Raw genomic sequence first — 19,182 nt, 5'->3', positions numbered from 1 at the left:
ATGAGAAAGTTCTAGCTAGTGTATCCTTCTGTCCTTCGACTCTTGTCGGATGTAGATGTCCGGTTCATCAGGTTCCAGGCTCCCGTGACTTGTGATTACAAATAACTTTTTGGTTTAGCGCCATCTGTACCTGATAGAGCAGATCTAGTCTCACATGCGGAAGTAAGTCATTTGGCTCGAGAGACTTATTGGGAGGGAGAGCAGACCCAGAAGTTCTGATGGGACTCACATTTGAGTGACCCACGACAGTCCATTTACTCTGTGCTGTTACAATTTGTGCTATAAAATTCTGCGATTTCATTGGGGCAGTGCCCCCTCCTATCAAATAGCTGGCAACCCAATCCCTGTTTGCATGACCTATGCACCCGCGGAGCTGCTGGCAGTCACTGAGGGGCAGAGAAGTAACTAACTGAACAGCTTGTTTTGAACAAACAGGAACATTTACCGCACTTTTATGACCATTTAAAACATAATCAATGAATTATGTAATATACAGTACCAGTCAAAAGTTTGGACACACCTACTCATTCAAGGATTTTACTTTATTTGAACTATTTTCTACATTGTAGAATAGTGAAGACATCAAAACTATGAAAGAACACACATGGAATCACGTAGTAACCAAAAAAAGTGTTAAACAAATCAAATGAGTTTCATCAATGTAGCCACCCTTTGTGTTGATGACAGCTTTGCAAACTCTTGGCATTCTCCCAACCAGCTTCACCTGGAATGCTTTTCCAACAGTTTTGAAGGAGTTCCCACATATGCTGAGAACTTGTTGGCTGCTTTTCCTTCAGTCTGTGGTCCAACTCATCCCAAACCATCATAATTGGGTTGAGCTCGGGTGATTGTGGAGGCTAGATCTTCTGATGCAGCACTCATTCACTCTCCTTCTTGGTCAAATATCCCTTACACAGCCTGGAGGTGTGTTTGGGTCATTGTCCTGTTGAAAAACAAATTATAGTAGGACTAAGCTCAAACCAGCTGGGATGGCGTATCACTGCAGAATGCTGTGGTAGCCATGCTGGTTAAGTGTGCCTTGAATTCTAAATAAATCACAGAAAGTGTCACCAGCAAAGCACCATCCTCTATGCTTCATGGTGGGAACCACACATGTGGAGATCATCCGTTCACCTACTCTGCGTCTTACAAAGACATGGCGGTTGGAACCAAAAATCTCAAATTTGGAGTCATCAGACCAAAGGACAGATTTCCACAGGTCTAACGTCCCTTGCTCATGTTTCTTTGCCCTAGCAAGTCTCTTCTTATTATTGGTTGCCTTTAGTAGGGGTTTCTTTGCAGCAATTCGACCATGATGTGTCGGTTACTTGAAGTCTGAATTTCTGAGGCTGGTAACTCTAATGAACTTATCTTCTGCTGTAGGGGTAACTTTCCTGGTCTTCCTTTCCTGTGTCTGTCCTCATGAGAGCCAGTTTCATCATAGCACTTGATGGTTTTTGCGACTGCAGTTGAAGAAACTTTAAATGTTTTAGAAATGTTCTGAATTGACTGACCTTCATGTCTTAAAGTAATGATGGACTGTCGTTTCTCTTTGCTTATTTGAGATGTTCTTGCCATAATATGGACTTGGTCTTTTACCAAATAGGGCAATCGTCTATACACCACCCTTACCTTGTCATAACACAACTGATTGGCTAATACGCATTAAGAATGAAAGAAATTCCACAAATTAACTTTTAATGAGGCACACCTATTAATTGAAATGCATTCTAGGTGACTATCTCATAAAGCTGGTTGAGAGAATGCCAAGAGTGTGCAAAGCTTTCATCAAGGCAAAGGGTGGCTACTTTGAAGAACTTCAAATATAAAATATATTTTGATTTGTTTAAAACTTTTTTGGGTTACTGCATGATTCCATGTGTTACTTAATAGGTTTGATGTATTCACTATTATTCTACAATGTAGAAAATAGTAAAAATAAAGAAAAAACCTTGAATGAGTAGGTGCGTCCAAACTTTTGACTGGTACTGTATATATTTTTATATAAACATGTGTTTATTTATTTTTTGGGACCAATCCCAAACCGGGCGCTGCCCCTAACACCCTAATGAGCGGGCCACCACTGTCGTAGAATCAAAAACATCTAGCAATCACTGGTTACCAAAACATTACCCTTTGCAGTACCATATCTAGCCAGCAGTGGAGACAACTATATGGATTCCATAGTGACAGGATGCCTGGCCACATTCCTCCAACATTTTCATCAATCAATCACAGTATAATAGTGCCTTCAGAAAGTATTCATATCCCTTGACTTATTCCACATTTTGTTGTGATACAGCCTGAATTCAAAATGGATTACATTTATTTTTCTCAGCCATCTACACACACAATACCCCATAATGACAAAGTGAAAACTTTTTAGAAATTGAAGCAAATTTATTGAAAATGAAATACCTCATTTACATAGGTATTCATACCCCTGAGTCAATACTTTGTAGAAGCCCGTTTGGTGGCAATTACAGCTTTGAATCGCCTTGGGTATGTCTGCATCAGCTTTGCACATCTGGATTTGTGGATTTACTCCCATTCTTCCTTGCAGATTTTCTCAAGCTCTGCTAAGTTAAACAGGGAGCAGCAGTGAACAGCAGTCTTCATGTCTTTCCACCGATTTTCAATAGGATTCAAGTCTAGGCTTTGGCTGGGCCACTCAAGGACTTTCACATTCTTGTTCTGAAGCCGTTCCAGCATTGCTTTGGCTGTATGCTTGGGGTCATTGCCCTGTTGGAACATACAAATTCCCCCCAGTCAAAGGTCTTTGCACTCTGAAGCAAGTTCTCATCAAGGATTGGCCTGTATTTAGCTCCATTCATTGTTCCCTTTATCCTTACCAGTCTCCCAGTCCCTGCAGCTGAAAAGTATCCCCCATAACATGATGCTGCCATCACCATGCTTAACAGTGGGGATGGTGTTAGACCGGTGATGAGCTGTGCCAGGTTTTACATTTTTGTCTCATCGGCCCACAGAATCACTTACCTTATGATCTCAGAGTCTTTCACATGCATTTTTGCAAACTCCAGGCGTGCTGTCATGTGCCTTTTTTCTCAGGATTGGCTTCTGTCTGGCCACTCTCCCATAAAGCTCAGATTGGTGAAGTGCTGTAGAGATTGTTGTCCTTCTGGCAGGTTCTCCCATCTCAGCCAAGGAACTCTATAGTTCTGTCAGAGTGGCCATTGGGTTCCAAGTTACCTCCCTGACCAAGGTCGTTCTTGCCCTGTTGTTCAGTCTGGTCGGATGGCCAGCTCTAGGCAGAGTCTGGTTAGTTCCATATTTTTTCCACTTCCAAATGATGGAGACCACTGTGCTCTTGGAAACTTTCAACACTCTAGAAATTGTTTAATACCCTTCCACAGATATATGCCTCATCACAATTCTCGTAGATCTACGCACAGTTATTGGACTTCATGCTATAGTTTCTGCTCTGACATGCACTGTCAACTGTGGGACCTTATATAGACAGGTGTGTTTCTCTAAATCATGTCCAAACAATTTAATTGGCCACAGCTGGACTCCAATCAAGTTGTAGCGACATCAAGGATGATCAAAGGAAATTGGATGCACTTGAGCTCTGTTTGGAGTTTCATAGCAAAGGGATGTGAACACTTATGTAAATGAGATCTTTATGTGTTTCATTTTCACTTTGTCATTATGGGGTATTGTGTGTAGATCGGTGAGAAAATTATTCAGATGTATTTTGAATTCAGGCTGTAACACAACAAAATGTGGAATAAGTCAAGTTGGTATGAATACTTTTTGAAGGCACTGTAAATTAATTTGGCAAATTAGAGAAGTATTATAATAGTGCTTTGGTATATTGAGTTTAGAGAAACTGGTCCATATCACCAGAATACTACTAGACTAAGCTATCCATGAAACACAACAAACACTCCCCTCATTTCCATCATTCTGAATATCAAAACACATAGCACCATATGAGTGTCTCTGAGCCTCACTACTTTCACCTTCTCAAAGCTGGTGAGACAAAATGCAAAAAGCCAAAGCTATGTTTGTACAGTACACAGAGTGAGTTTACATCCCTGAGAGAACACATCAAATACACTTTCCTTGCTTGGATAGACCTGGAGGACAGTAGCTTTGCATGTAGGTAAATATTGTTGTCCGTATCTGGAGGCAGTAGGACATGTCTGAAAATAAGGGTCCGGTGATGATGGCATCTCCACGCTCAGCCAGCTGAAACGAAAACAGCAGCGTACACTGACGCAAATCGCCTAGCGCCATTTGCATCATCATTTGCAAAAACACTTGGGCAGAGTCCTTTGGGCTGTGTCTCAAATGACACTCAATTCCCTATATTGTGCATTATGGGATCCTATGGAACCTGGCCAAAAGTAGTGGACTAAATAGGGAATAGGGCCCTGGTTAAAAAGTAGTGCACTAAATAGGGAATAGGGTGCCGTTTGGGACAGAGCCTTGGTCAATGCCAGATCGCAGCATCGGAGCACTTGAGGATGGGGGAGAGGATGATGCCACTGCCACTATGTAGAGTCAACAGAGTCTGGCTGCAGTGACATTGCTAACAAATCAAGGCTTGTAGATTGTGATGTAATGATTATGATTTTAGCCGCCCATCTGCATCTGATGTATGATTCATGTCAGCCAACAAAACAACAGGGCACAGCCTGCTTTGGGGATCAGACAAGTACCCAAGGGCAGCATAGAAGGCCACATTCAGAGCCAGAGTGTACACTGCAAATAACACAAGTGGGTGTTCCAAACCTCCTCAGATACATTTGCCCCCCTTTGGACTCACACTAGCCACGACACCAATACGACAAACCCAGGTCTCCTGTGTGCAACCAAACAGTGTTAACCTGCTAAGCTGAAGATCAAGGAGCCAACATAAGTCTTCACAGGTCTCATGTGAGCGTGGTGAACCAGACATAACGGTCTGGGAAAATGAAGAGGTTTTAGGGGCTATGCTTCAGCTGTAATATAATGTCTTACAGGAATTCCTGACTCATTCTTAAAGATTCCTCTTTACACTTAGGGCCTAATTGTTCCTTATCTAGAATCAGCCCTGGAATCTTGCACTGAGCAGTAGACCCACTAAAGGGGGGGAAATGGTTTGGCTTTATGCAAGAGAATCATATTAAAAACTCAACATAAAGATGTTAAAATAACTTTCTCCACTTTCAAACATTGCAGCTTTTTTTTAAATCCACTGGGCTATCAATCCAATTATATTCATAATGTAGCCATATTTATTGTTTCTCATTTCATTTGCTATTATCCTCCCTTATAAACCACTAATATAGCCTACTATTTTCATGATAGTGTTATTATGAAATGGATTCTTGTATAATGTTCTCATAAAATGTTATTGTTATCATTTCGAGTGGTACTACAAAGATATCTGTTCAGGAGGATAAAAGTTAAGACAAGCTGGAATGGGACGCTTAAAAAACGTCGCCAAGAAGAAGACATCGAAGTCCCTGAGTTGTTGTTACCTCGTCGTACCGCTAGGTGGGTCCTACTAGTGTCATTACCATTTGCTTGTATGGCCGTATCTGTTCTGTTTGTTAGCAGTTTCTGTAAAGGGATTACATGCTGCGAAGTGTTAAGAAGGGGGCAATGATCAGAGCGTTAGATTCTAATCCCTGTTAACATTTGCATTTGAATTCATCTTTAGATGGATTAAGATTTCTTTCTCGGTGACCTTTTGTTAACCTCGCAGCTAACTGGGGATTTTGCCACAACAGTTTGTTTACAGCAGAAATGTAGCCTAATGTTCCCTCAATGGCCTATAAAAGTTTGCAATGTAAATTACTGATTGTGTTAAGGTAAATTATATGTTTATTATAAACTCACAAACGTTGATATATTGGTGAGCATATTAGCTGTTACATTTTTTTTCTCAATAATCCCAAAAATTATTTTCATAAATAAACGAACACAAATGATCGAAGGAATTGGTAGCCTATGCATAGTCAGATGCGTCCGTGCGTAAAGTCCCTCCAATAGGAAAATTGTCCATTCAATGTGAAAATAACAATAACAATTTTCATAGTTAAACGTTTTTTAAAACATTAATTAACATAGCTATTTTGTTTTATCTGGAGCGTAGCCTATTGCACAACGTGTAATGGTATTTGTAAATGATTGTAGGCTATTGCTTTTTATTTCATTCTACCTTTTTTTATTGTTAACAATTGGTAGTGTTCATTGAAAGGTACCATGTAACAAATAGGCCTACCATAACCACAAACAAACACAGCCTAATGTGGGCAATTTCGTTTACACCTAGCTTTTAAAACGTTTTGCAGGCTGCTCATTGGTAGATTGAATAGCGTTTGGACATTTTTACCTTTTCATTGACAGTTTGAATAACTTTCAGAAATAAATTCGGATTAAAAAAATAAGTAATGTTTTATGTTAAAGTGAAGGATAGACATGTATGCATTTTTTTCACTTTAATGCATGGCTAGTTTACTTTTTTTCTTCATAAGATTATTTTGAATGAAACAGACAACATCCCAGATTAGAGTTCACGTCTAACACAGTCGATAAAGAATATAATGTAATCCAGCCTATGTTTTGCATTGAATAAACAAAGATAAATTGTGAGTTACAAAAACATAGCTGTTTAGATTAAGAACAGCCGTTTTAAGAGTCAATAAAAGTATTAAGCTCCAGTTTAAAACTCCAATTGAAACAAGAAAGCAAAATAAAGATAGCACATTATTTTATTGTTGTTATTAAGGCGTTACAACGTTCCTCAACTAATGACATGGGTCACTCGTCAAGGGCAGCGTGTTGTGTGTGTGAGGGGATGGTGGGGGTAAGCAGGTTGAGATGGGGTTTTCTCCTGAGAAATACCAGGCCTGGTTGACTTGCTTGCAATCAATGTTTTCTGAAGAAACATGCTGAGGTTAACCAAAATACTGAATTTTTCCGATATAGTCAATGACAAAATGATTGTAAACTGAGTAGACGACTAAACCTATAAAGACAGACTATATAATCCATTAATAATATTTAGGAAACTAGGACTACTTTGCAGTGAGGCAGCATATCGAATGACACTCTATGGGCTGGCTCTACTAACCCGATAAGTACATTTAAGGGGTGGTAACTAAAAGGTTGGAGTACTCTTAAGAGAGAAAAGATATCGCCAAGGTAAACAACGAGCTACTTGGTTTGAACTTTTGGCCGCGCAATGCAACCATCCTGTTCTCATGGATGCGAGCCGAACAGTAAACATCCTGACAAGTAACAAATTGCTGTGGGCGTTATATTGTTAGTCCCTCTCATCCACCATGTATCAACGAGCAAATATATTAGAGATTCTTCAGTCTCCCTCCTTTGAGCGTGGGCTGCTTCATGAACAGGCAGACTTTCTTACCTATTGTCACCACAATTAATAATTAGCCTTTGCCATTTCCTCTTTTTTTTTCACCTCCTCCACCTACGCTTGTTAACCACTGGTCTAGACAACTCATTCATTACACTATTGATGGCGTCCTGGTTGTTGTGGAATGTGGATGACAAAATGTATCACATTTCAACATAAGTATAACGCCACTTAATATGCTCAGTAATTCTTTTTCTGCCTTCATAAACATAAAGTTATATTCAACACTTATGGAACTGTACATACAACGGACTCCGTATCAGTGAAAGATATGGCTTCTTTCTGCTGGTCTTTCTGCTACCAGAAGGCTTGCTGTCGGCCTAACCTCGTTTCTGTAATAGATCAGCTCATTGATTAAATTAGATAGGCCAATGCAGGCTCGGGACCGATCTGAAAACGATGGCGTCACTTCCAATCCGAGTGTTAAACAGATTTCAACCCCAAAACAGATATTGGGTTCTGTGGTGAGCCCTTTTCGCTTGGGCCAGAACTATCTAATGACATTATGCATTGCTCTTTGTGTAATGCGGGCCAGGCCATGGAATACAGTGGATTTTATGTATTTAGTTGTAACAATGAGAAAAGTGCATCCACCTCTCACCATAGCTCAAACCTCTGATAGGCCTAACCAAATGGACTTCTACACTTTTAAAGTAAGTATAGGGAATCCAATAATAGGGGAGAAACGAAATGGGGGGATAGCGAATTTCCAACTCTTTCTTTATTTAATTCTCTGCCGGTTCGGGAGAGGTTTCTTCAGAGGGGTTTGACATATACGTGCTGTTATCAGATTGATGGGCTGGTTTGATTGAAGTGGCTTTGTCATGCAAATGTCAGCCGCGTGATCGATGATCGCGGTGCGCTGACAAACTTCTGGAGGTCCCCATCACCATTGGCGCCCTGACGGCTCACGTGACCAGCAGCTGAGGTAAAACATTAAAAAAAAGTGTTATAGGGAATCCCAGGGTGACTTCTCCAGGAGGTGAGCGCTTCTTTTTTTCTCTTCCACATGACATACCGAGAGGTTGCAGGGTAGGAGGAATCCCCCGAAACGCAGGTTGATCCTCCGTCATCAATTTGCGCATGGAGAATTCCAAAATGAACTCTTTCTTAGAGTACTCAATTTGTAGCCGTGGACCGAACGCCTACTCACCCAAGTCCGGATACCACCACTTGGACCAAGGCTTCCCGGCCCCTTTTCCTTCGGGCTCCGGCACAACAAGTGATAACGGTGATGGACGGCTTTACGTGGCGGGCAGCGCCCAGGCAGTGGTGGCCCAACATCAGCACCAGAGCAGTAGCTACGCGCATCATCATCAGCCCCAGTCGCATCATGCCAACATGGTCCTTCCATATGGCAGTACAGGGACTGCGGGATACGGGACGGAAGCGTGCGCAAACCCGGACTATGGACACCCACAATACTTTATCAACGAGCAGGACGGGATGTACTATCAATCAACGGGCCTTTCCGCCTCCAATGTAGGCCCCAACTACGGCTCCCTGGCCGGGGCATACTGCGGGGCGCAGGGGGCTGTCCCCGCGGCACAGTACCAGCACCACGGCTGCGAGGGCCAGGACCACCAGCGGGGTTATTTGCAGAGCACCTATGTTGACATTTCGGCCTCTCGGGAGAGGGAGAAGGACGCAGAGCAAACACCACAAGGAAAGACTTTCGACTGGATGAAAGTCAAGAGGAACCCCCCTAAAACAGGTGAGATGGGAGAGTTCAAAGAAAAATCACACTGACCCATGCACGAAATCGAAACGTTCTTGTCAGATAAGGTAATTCAAAGTTCATTACAAGTCCACCAGGTGACCCAAACATGTCGACCCACGGTTCAGGTAGGCTAATGGACGTGGTATGCAAATGTACATGCACTCTCCAGCCCCATAAGAGACATGACTGAGGATAGTGTTGCCTCACTCCACTATCTCTGATCCACAACATATGGGGATTTCTCAGCACCATTCCGGGTCATAGCGGTATCTCTGACCAGACATGCCTCTGGTAGATTTGCTTGATGTGTTGTTATTTTCTCCCCGTCTAATCAGTCTTTGCACTAATGCATCGAGCAGACGTGCTTTCTTACGCCCTAGGAAGTGACCCAACTCTGTTATCTTGAATTTGTCCCAGTTCTCGTTTCAGTTGGCCTCCATTGTATTCCCCAGCCTTTCCTTCCTCGCCATGCTTGGCCCGTCTGAATTGAGTGCACCGACCCACGTTTTAACACGTATCATATGCGTTTATATCTCCCCCAACGTGGGGAGCTTTATTTCATTCTTCAGGAGTGAGTAATGGGAAAAGAAGTAGGAGGTTGAGTCTGTGAACTTACCTATATACAGTAGTCAACAGTTTGGGACTTGAAATGGTTGGGTGCGTAATTGATGAACCCTTTAGTATGACATTATCCAATCTTCATTCCAAGTAAATATTGTAATCATTAAGAATGATTTATGCGGTATTGGTGTCAAATCACACCTTTTTTTTCTTTAGGAGCTTAAAAATGTAACGATGGATTGGTGAATTTAAATTAATATGACTTCGAATACGGGACAATTTTGATATTTTACACATACAATTTCCATATTTTAGGCATACAATCTATTCCAGATTCTAATGCGTTTCTCCCCTCTTTCTTTCTCTCTCTTTTTTTCCCAGCTAAAGTGGCTGACTATGGAATGGGACCTCAGAACACCATCCGCACCAACTTTACAACCAAACAGCTGACCGAGCTCGAAAAGGAGTTCCACTTCAGCAAGTACTTGACGCGGGCCAGGCGCGTGGAAATCGCCGCCACCCTCGAGCTCAACGAAACGCAGGTGAAAATCTGGTTCCAGAACCGCAGGATGAAACAGAAGAAGCGCGAGAAAGAGGGCCTGGCCTCAGCCTCGAGCACGGGTTCCTCCAAGGACCTGGAAGACAACTCGGACCATTCCAGCTCCATATCTCCTGGCGCGTCTCCCAGCTCGGAGACCTAATGGACCAAATAAACTGCAACTTGCAGACACTGAACTTCAAAGTGATGAAATCGAATGGGAAGAACAAGTGAATTGATTGATAATAAGTCAAAACATTCCTATTATTGCTTGAAAAGACTATTCCACTCGTTATGCAACACGTCTGTAAGGGGAGTTTGTTTTGTATATGATTTAAACTCAAATAATGACTTCGAAACGCACACTTCGAGGGAGAAAAAAACGAGGTGACAAAAGCACAACTGTGGATGATGTGCGCAACATCTTTCTAGACTAGACGTTTCTTTCCACCCCACAAAATCTGTTTGGATGTAAAGGGTCGTAAATCTTCATACCCACGACTATTGGAGTGATGCACTTTTGCATGTTTACAAATCTCAAAGCGAGCCTTATAATAATGTTTATACAGGGAGCCTCTTGGCAAAACATAGTATTGTTGAATTCATTTCTATTTTGTAGTGTTTTTAAAAAAAAAATGGATTTCTTCTTATTTGTATAGAGGTTTTGACAAGAAACAACTTTACCGTCAGTAAGTTAGGTAGAAAGGGTTAATGTGTTACTGACTCTTTGCACTATAGAATTACAGGGTATTACTCTACACGGGAAGTTGTGTGTGTGATTTGACGGATGTTCTTTAATTGAAATATACAGTGAAATTACTAATTTAAACACGAGCGGGTGGATTACCCAATGCTATTCACTCTAGTAATGTTAACACATGTCTGTATAGCCTATTGTTATTTTCTAAATAGCAGACGTGAACTAAACCTATATAGGGAATGGTTCACGCAAGATGACGTTGTCCAAAATGACGAATGATGATTAGAGGGAGTATTTATATTATTAAATGGCCAGAGGATAGAAAACGTTTATCATGTCATACAACTAAAAGGAAAGTTTATTGCAACTTTTAACACCTGCCTGAGTGAAACCAACTCGACAATTTACTTTTGAATTGGGCCTTTTTGGATTAATAGGCTGTAACTTTTCCAGGATGGAGTCAAACGTTTTGATAAAAGGCGAGTGTCTTGCGAAAAACAGGGTATTCTGAAGTTAGTTGTATTTACTACGGTTAGGCCTACATTTCTATTTCAAGGCAATAGAAGTGAATTGTATTATTTGTATGTGCAGATCGACTGAGTTGTATTAGTTAAATGTCTGTTTTACATGTTTTTGGAAAGGATTTCAATCAATGCTGGTTCATCTCTGTCTACCTCAAATAAAAATAAGATATTGCAGATGTTGTTGTTAGTTTTATTATAATTTATGGTAGTTAACGTGCATTTATAATTTTTCTTAATGAATATATTGATTGTAAAAAAAAAAGTTTATTCCATGAGGCCTATGCAAATACGCAGCATGAACCAGGGCATAGAGTAGCCTATAGCCTATTTGTTTCCATGGTTGATTCCTTTTGAATGAGTTTTGTCCCAAAATATGCGATAGCTAGTACATCACACAAGTGACATACAGGTAAAGTATTTCAATGGTATTACTGCGTACAGTAAGCCTACCCTTGGTTTGACCCCCGTGGAATTTTACGAAACTAGCCCAACAAGCCCAACAGTGTTGCCCTGCACGCTGCATGGGGTGGGGAATGTTGCGGTTCATTCCAGGTGGCTCGCGCTGACCTTTTTACCTATGGACGCCTCTGGAATATCTAAACATGTAAACATACTCTCCCCTCCTCAAGTCGCTCTCCACCTCACACTCTCCGTATAGGCTCAAAACAAACATTCTCTGAAACTTACCCTTGATGGTTTGGAGAGGTAAACTCACGAGAAAAGAAAATGCATTCTTTAGCGAGCGGTGTTGTTTGTCCATGTTCAGGCCTATCAAGGTCCCATCAACAGCTATGACAATGCTGTCCCCATGCATGACCCCATAGCAGGTGAAGACTTAACAGAGTACAACTGGGAATAAAATAGTCATATACAGGCGTATACGGCCAACCTAGATGTACGTACAACGCCATTAGCCCACGGCAAGACTGTTCACCAAACAATATTCTGATAAGCCAGGTATGATAATTAGGCCTACATAGAACACAATAGATGCTATTTCAATTATTAGTACCATGCAGGTATATCACAATATTGTGTTAATACAGACCACTATATTTGTAATGAAGAAAAAAAACGTTAAAAAGTTGTATTAGTTACAATGTTTGGCTATTTTAAACACTGAACTTTGATTAGCGGGTACATTTGAATAGGAATGTGGGGGTTATTTTTTGACTGTGTGTGTCAAGCTCAATCACCAGCTCGTCTCTGCCACTGGGGTTTGGTGAAAGGCTGCTGTCTGTCCAAACCCCCTCACACTCTCTCTCACACACACACACACACACACACACACACACACACACACACACACACACACACACACACACACACACACAGTAGTAGCCCTAAAACGAGCCGCTGCGTCCACTTCACCTATTAAACAACGACTTATCAACTGATAAGACTTACACCTATATCTGCTGATGGTGGGAGTTTTATTTGACAGTTGCTGAGCTTCTTTCGTGGTTGATGACTATAATACTCAACAGCATGGTTCTTTGTGGACATAGTGTATATATATTGTTTCTTAATCAGTGACATTAGTATACTAGTCATTCCGCAAAATAGGTGATGTAGGAGTTTTTATAGACAACGCACCAACTATTGCTTTTAATGTACACTTTTAGAGAGGCCATAAACGTTGTTATAGTGTGAAGAGTAAGATCACAATAACTTACAATAAAGGACAGACTCCATTGTAATATATACATTATAATGCAACATAAAATCGTGCATGGTAGTACTGTGGATCCAAACAGTGGCAATGACGTGCCCTTGTGACCATCTGGGGTGCAGTTGGTGTTAGTTTCAAACCTGCTGTTTGGGCGTTTGGCCTGTGCCCCCCCTGCACTCCCTCTGCAGAGCTTTGATCCTGCCGCGGATCCCCGCAGTGGCGTGCACATCGTCACATAATGACGAAGACGCTATAGGCCCACTATGGTATACCGAGTTGTCCAAACAGGCCGTTGTATAGGCCGTGGGTCTCCAAAAGGTAGCTCGCAGCCCACCTATGAGTAGCTCACCAAACAATTCTGAAAGTACATGCAATTTTCAAGTGTTTCACCACAAACGGTCATAAACAAATCTCACAAGTATCAGAAACCGCAAGCTCTCAGTTATGATCTAATCAACATTATCCCACTCCTGGTTAGCCACTATTGGATTAATAAGCCAAACCTAACACAATATCTGCTAATTAATTTCCAACAATAATGCCTATGTCTGTCTGTGTGATGCGCGGTAGTCTATCACTATAGCCAGTCGATATGATAACCGTGTTCTGGGTTGACAGAAATACTCTCCCGAAAACCTTCTCAAATATAACTCCAAAGTAGGCTTACCTGGCAGAAGTATATAATTTGTATCTATTATTTGTTATTTGCAAACTTTCCCATTAAATGAGCAGCAGCAGTACAGAACCATAGCTAGACAGGCACATTAGATGGCACATTCCTCACTAGCTAGATACACAATTAAAAGGGCAAGATGCGCAATTAAGGGGGAATTAAACAACTAATTCAACATTTGTTCGTTTTCTTCCACACCAAAATAAAAAAGCTCTTCAGATGTGATTTAAGCGTTGACATGGACTCAGAACATCATGTTCCGTTGTTTCTCTATGAACAATTGTCGTTTTGAGAGTGAAAAAAACAAATCAATCTCAGACCAAAGATAAATAAAACGGAGAAAACATCATTCATAGGGCCCCCCTTAGAGTTGTTTATTAACCATTATTTTACCATATAGAGTTGAAGTCGGAAGTTTACATGCACCTTAGCCAAATACATTTAAACTCAGTTTTTCAAAATTGCTGATATTTAATCCTAGCAAAAAAGTCCCTGTTTTAGGTAAGTAGGATCACCACTTCATTTTAAGAATGTGAAATGTCAGAATAATAGTAGAGAGAATGATTCATTTCAGCTTTTATTTCTTTCATCACATTCCCAGTGGGTCAGAAGTTTACATAGACTCAATAAATATTTGGTAGCATTGCCGTTAAATTGTTTAACTTGGGTTAAACATTTCGGGTAGCCTTCCACAAGCTTCCCACAATAAGTTGGGTGAATTTTGTCCCATTCCTCCTGATAGAGCTGGTGTAACTGAGTCAGGTTTGTAGGCCTCCTTGCTCGCACACGCTTTTTCAGTTCTGCCCATAGGATTGAGGTCAGGGCTTTGTGATGGCCACTCCAATACCTTGACTTTGTCCTTAAGCCATTTTGCCACAACTTTGGAAGTATGCTTGGGGTCATTGTCCATTTGGAAGACCCATTTGAGACCAAGCTTTAACTTCTTGACTGATGTCTTGAGATGTTGCTTCAATATATCCACATCATTTTCCTCCTCATGATGCCATCTATTTTGTGAAGTGCACCAGTCCCTCCTGCAGCAAAGCACCCCCACAACATGATGCTGGCACCCCTGTGCTTCACGGTTGGGATGGTGTTCTTCTGCTTGCAAGCCTCCCCCTTTTTCCTCCAAACATAACGATGGTCATTATGGCCAAACAGTTTTATTTTTGATTCATCAGACCAGAGGAGATTTCTCCAAAAAGTACGATCTTTGTCCCCATGTGCAGTTGCAAACCATAGTCTGGCTTTTTTATGGCGGTTTTGGAGCAGTGGCCTCTTCCTTGCTGAGCGGCCTTTCAGGTTATGTCGATATAGGACTTGTTTTACTGTGGATATAGATACGTTTGTATCCGTTTCCTCCAACATCTTCACAAGGTCCTTTGCTGTTGTTCTGGGATTGATTTGCACTTTTCGCACCAAAGTACGTTTATCTCTAGGAGACAGAACACGTATGGCGGTTGTGTGGTCCCATGGTGTTTATACTTGCGTACTATTGTTTGTACAGATGAACGTGGTACCTTCAGGCGTTTGGAAATCGCTCCCAAGGATGAACCAGACTTGTGGAGGCCAACTTTTTTTTCTGAGGTCTTGGCTGATTTCTTTTGATTTTCCCATGATGTCATGCAAAGAGGCACTGAGTTTGAAGGTAGGCATTGAAATACATCCACAGGTACACATCCAATTGACTCAAATGATGTCAATTAGCCTATCAGAAGCTTCTAAAGCCATGACATCATTTTCTGGAATTTTCCAAGCTGTTTAAAGGCACAGTCAACTTAGTGTATGTAAACTTCTGACCCACTGGAATTGCAATACAGTGAATTATAAGTGAAATAATCTGTCTGTAAACAATTGTTGGAAACATTACTTGTGTCATGCACAAAGTAGATGTCCTAACCGACTTGACAAAACTATAGTTTGTTAACAAGAAATTTGTGGAGTGATTGAAAAACGAGTTTTAATGACTCCAACCTAAGTGTATGTAAACTTTCGACTTCAACTGTATATTGACAGAAAACAGTAAACTTTATCTTGTACACTAAGGACCTGGGAAAGAGTTGCAGAGGAGAGGAGAAGAATGTGCCTATTTGAAAGCTAGGAAAGGTTGGAGACCACTGGTATAGGCTCAAAACCAAAAATTCCAATGAATGATACTGGTATAAACCTTTCAGATAAACCTTCATATAATCTAGACATTTAATGTCGGCCAATAGGCAACATTATTTTGATAACAAGGAATTGAAGACATTTCCGTGTTTCACTAGGTGACCTTTTTTGATTATCTGTAAAGTGTAGCCATGAACTATTGAACTATTAACAATTTGCCTTAAAACAAATCCCGTTTCAACTCATGTCAGGCTCACATACTCTACCCAAATGCAAATACTTCATCAAAGATGAAAACAATATTTGCAGAAACCTCAGCCTCCTGAACTTGAGATGAGCTATGGAAGGAAAAAACAGAAGTCAGGGGGTAACCCGACGAGTTCACCCTGAAAGAATCTCAACACCCTTCACCCCCCTTCACATCTCCTCCCCTCCATCCAAAGCAAGAATCGCGAGATAGCCCGGTCTAAATTTGCCACGCAATTAGAATGCCCAATTTAGCCTCTCTGAGCTAACAGGACGCGCTCGCAGTGGACAGGTGAGTCCGAGGGCAAGCTTTATTTCAGGTGTTAGGGATTGAGTTCTGGAGGGTGCTGACAAGATGAGAGGGGATGGGAGTGTAGGGCGGGGGGAACTTTTTTTTTGGGGGGGGGCCTTACCAGTTGAGGAAACGAGTTTGACAAAGTTTTTTTTCCAAGCTCTCTCTCGTGGCCTCACCTCTTCTCCAAAGTTTACGCAGACTTGACAGTTCCATTTCATCCCCGACCCTCTGACGGACTGGTTCAATATTTACACAGGCGGATAGGTTTGCCCAGGCCCCTGCCTCAAACAGCCCCGGCTTGCCAGCTTCGCTCTCCCCAGGCCCAGGTTCACCCCGAGTTCAGGCCCAAATTAATTCTCGAAAGGCGTGGGTCAGCCTGTCAGGAGCCGCAGATGAGCTTCCATCTCTCCGGGGTCATCTGCAGGTCTCTCTCTCCAAGCGCGCGTCCTGGAGCAGCACTCGGGGGCTCGCTTTGTCCTGCTCAAATTCTATAGGATCTCACCATTCTGTCGTTTCTTCTATTTCCCTTTCCTTTTATTCAAACTAGGGTGTTCTCTACTGTAAATATACACTTTAGAGGCGATAAAAGGCCCAGCTTTTCAAACTCATGGCCAGCGAACCTGTTTCTACATGAATGACGGGAGTTTTTTTGTTCTTCTTGTTGCCTGTAAGAAGGTCAAAGTTCAGGCCTTCACTGAATACATGCATACATAAACTATACGCATAATGTCCCGCGTCCACGCATAGCGCAGACAGACCTTACATCAGAAATTGTGTAAAACGTCACAAAAAAATGATATGCTATCGGTGGCAAAAATGATATTTGAACCAATATAAACTTTCAAGTTAAATGCTTAAAGCATTGTTTGGAAATGTTAATATTAAAATAATTTTATTCAGGACTAATTACATTATTATTAGATTTCTACAAACAGATTTTACAACTACAGAACTAATTATTTATATATCCTGAATCACACAAGTTCCTTGATAGGCCTATTATTTTCTTCATCAAAATTAGCCCACAAACTATTGTTTTCCATTTAGGCTAATTATGAAATAGGTTCAAAGGTCACACTTTGCAATGAGTTTTCAGAGATATCGTGTATTTACATTAGATGTTAGGCTAATTCTTGAGCGTTTACTATAGCTAACTAATTTACCAGAATATGTCCAGTTTCCTTAAAAAAGAAATTCAGTCGATGTAGACCTACCATTTCTGAAGTGGCCTTGTACAGCTAAATACTAACATTTTGATTACCAAACCCTAATAGTTAGTACAAATGCGTTTAAAAGTTGTGTAAAAGGACCCATGACAACTTTATTACAATGTTAGAATTCACAAGTTTACTTATTTTCTATTGTAAAACGTAAAGGAGAAAGACTGATCGTTTGAATCGTTATTCTGTAATGCAACAATAGTTTCCACATATATATTTATTAAGCGTTTATTTATTATTATTATCGTTAATAATTGATGCTGTTATGTGGTTCCATTCTGACAGCCATTTTGGATGTCTAACTTCCGCCAATGCTGATTCTTCAAGGTATGTTTTTTCTTTCTTTAAATGTAAATAATGGAATCACGAAAATAGATGTCACAGTAAATCGATGTAATCTAATATTCTCGAGAATATCTTAATCGAAATAAGTCTCTATAGGCCTATAGTTATTATTATAGCCTAAGGATCGTAGCAGAACTATTTAACATGAATTCATAACCAAAAGCTCAAACAGCTTCGTATTAATCACTTGATCAAGCTTTAATGTTGTATTTGTTCATAAAAGATTAGTCGTCGTTTCATTAGACCTTTTTTCTATTAACACGTTGAGAGAATATAGTTTGGAACTTACGTGCCTGAAAAAAAAAAAAACAAGTTGAAACTTTTTGGTTTCATAAAACATGCAAAAAATAGTGTAGGACATATATGGGTATATGAGGCGGCAGGTAGCCTAGTGCTTAGAGCGTTGGGCCAGTAACCGGAAGGTTGTGAGATCGAATCCCCGAGCTGACAAGGTAAGAATCTGTCGTTCTACCCCTGAACAAGGCAGGGGCACTGGTCCTAGGTCTTCATTGTAAATAAGAATGTGTTGTTTAACTTGCCTAGTTAAATAAAGGTTAAAAAAAATATGAAGGCTGTAGGCCCATGACATTATGACTAACAGAGCAGTATCAACACTTTGAGGGGTCATAATAATAGCTGTAACGGAGCTAATGGACTGGCATCAAACACATGGAAACCACCAGCCATTACCCAAAGCCCGTTCTCCCCCAATTAAGGTAGGTCATAGAATGTACAGGGTGCCTTTCCAATGCTGCTCAATCGAATGAAACATTACAGCCCTATGAGTGAGCCTCCCTGCAATACATAATTTGACGAGCACTGTCGTTTTTCATGGTCCCACACCACGTCCAATGTTGCACAATATTTAGAAACGAATAACAAGATATCAGTACATATGGAAATCAATCCTATAATAAAAATAAATTACATTTCAATAGCGACTAAATGCGTCTAAAATATTCTCAAACTTAAATTAATTTGAGCAAAACGATCCTCACAATCAAGGTAGATTTCTGGAGTGTAGTATTTTTTTGTCCTGTTTTTTAGTTTCAAGTGTTAAGGACAACCTCTTCCTGCTTCGCATCACATTTTTGGGTGAATCCAGATCAAGAGGTTATCGGAATAACATTCCTAACTCCAGCACACTGGAGTGAAAAAGGCCAGAGAAAACATCAGACACACAGAC

At 40.9% G+C, this 19,182-nt stretch overlaps 1 protein-coding gene across 1 annotated transcript; it reads left to right on the top strand.

Moving 5' to 3' along the window:
- Positions 1-8,427: 8,427 nt before the first annotated feature.
- Positions 8,428-11,612, top strand: LOC115171004 (homeobox protein Hox-B1-like). Its single transcript, XM_029727441.1, has 2 exons — positions 8,428-9,107; positions 10,056-11,612. Exons 1-2 carry the CDS (start codon positions 8,477-8,479, stop codon positions 10,373-10,375), a joined length of 951 nt encoding a protein of 316 aa, XP_029583301.1. The 5' UTR covers positions 8,428-8,476; the 3' UTR covers positions 10,376-11,612.
- Positions 11,613-19,182: the final 7,570 nt, after the last annotated feature.

This window comes from Salmo trutta, chromosome 32 (assembly GCF_901001165.1).
Source record: "Salmo trutta chromosome 32, fSalTru1.1, whole genome shotgun sequence".
Lineage (NCBI taxonomy): Eukaryota > Metazoa > Chordata > Actinopteri > Salmoniformes > Salmonidae > Salmo > Salmo trutta.
Note: the sequence above shows the minus strand (reverse complement) of the source record. Positions and strands in the feature narration are given on the sequence as shown.

Excerpts from the sequence above, each read along its gene's own strand:
- LOC115171004 (XM_029727441.1), top strand. The coding sequence starts at position 8,477 with ATGGAGAATTCCAAAATGAACTCTTTCTTAGAGTACTCAATTTGTAGC. Across the intron at positions 9,108-10,055 it reads GAGGAACCCCCCTAAAACAG|CTAAAGTGGCTGACTATGGA; the intron begins GTGAGATGGGAG and ends TTTTTTTCCCAG.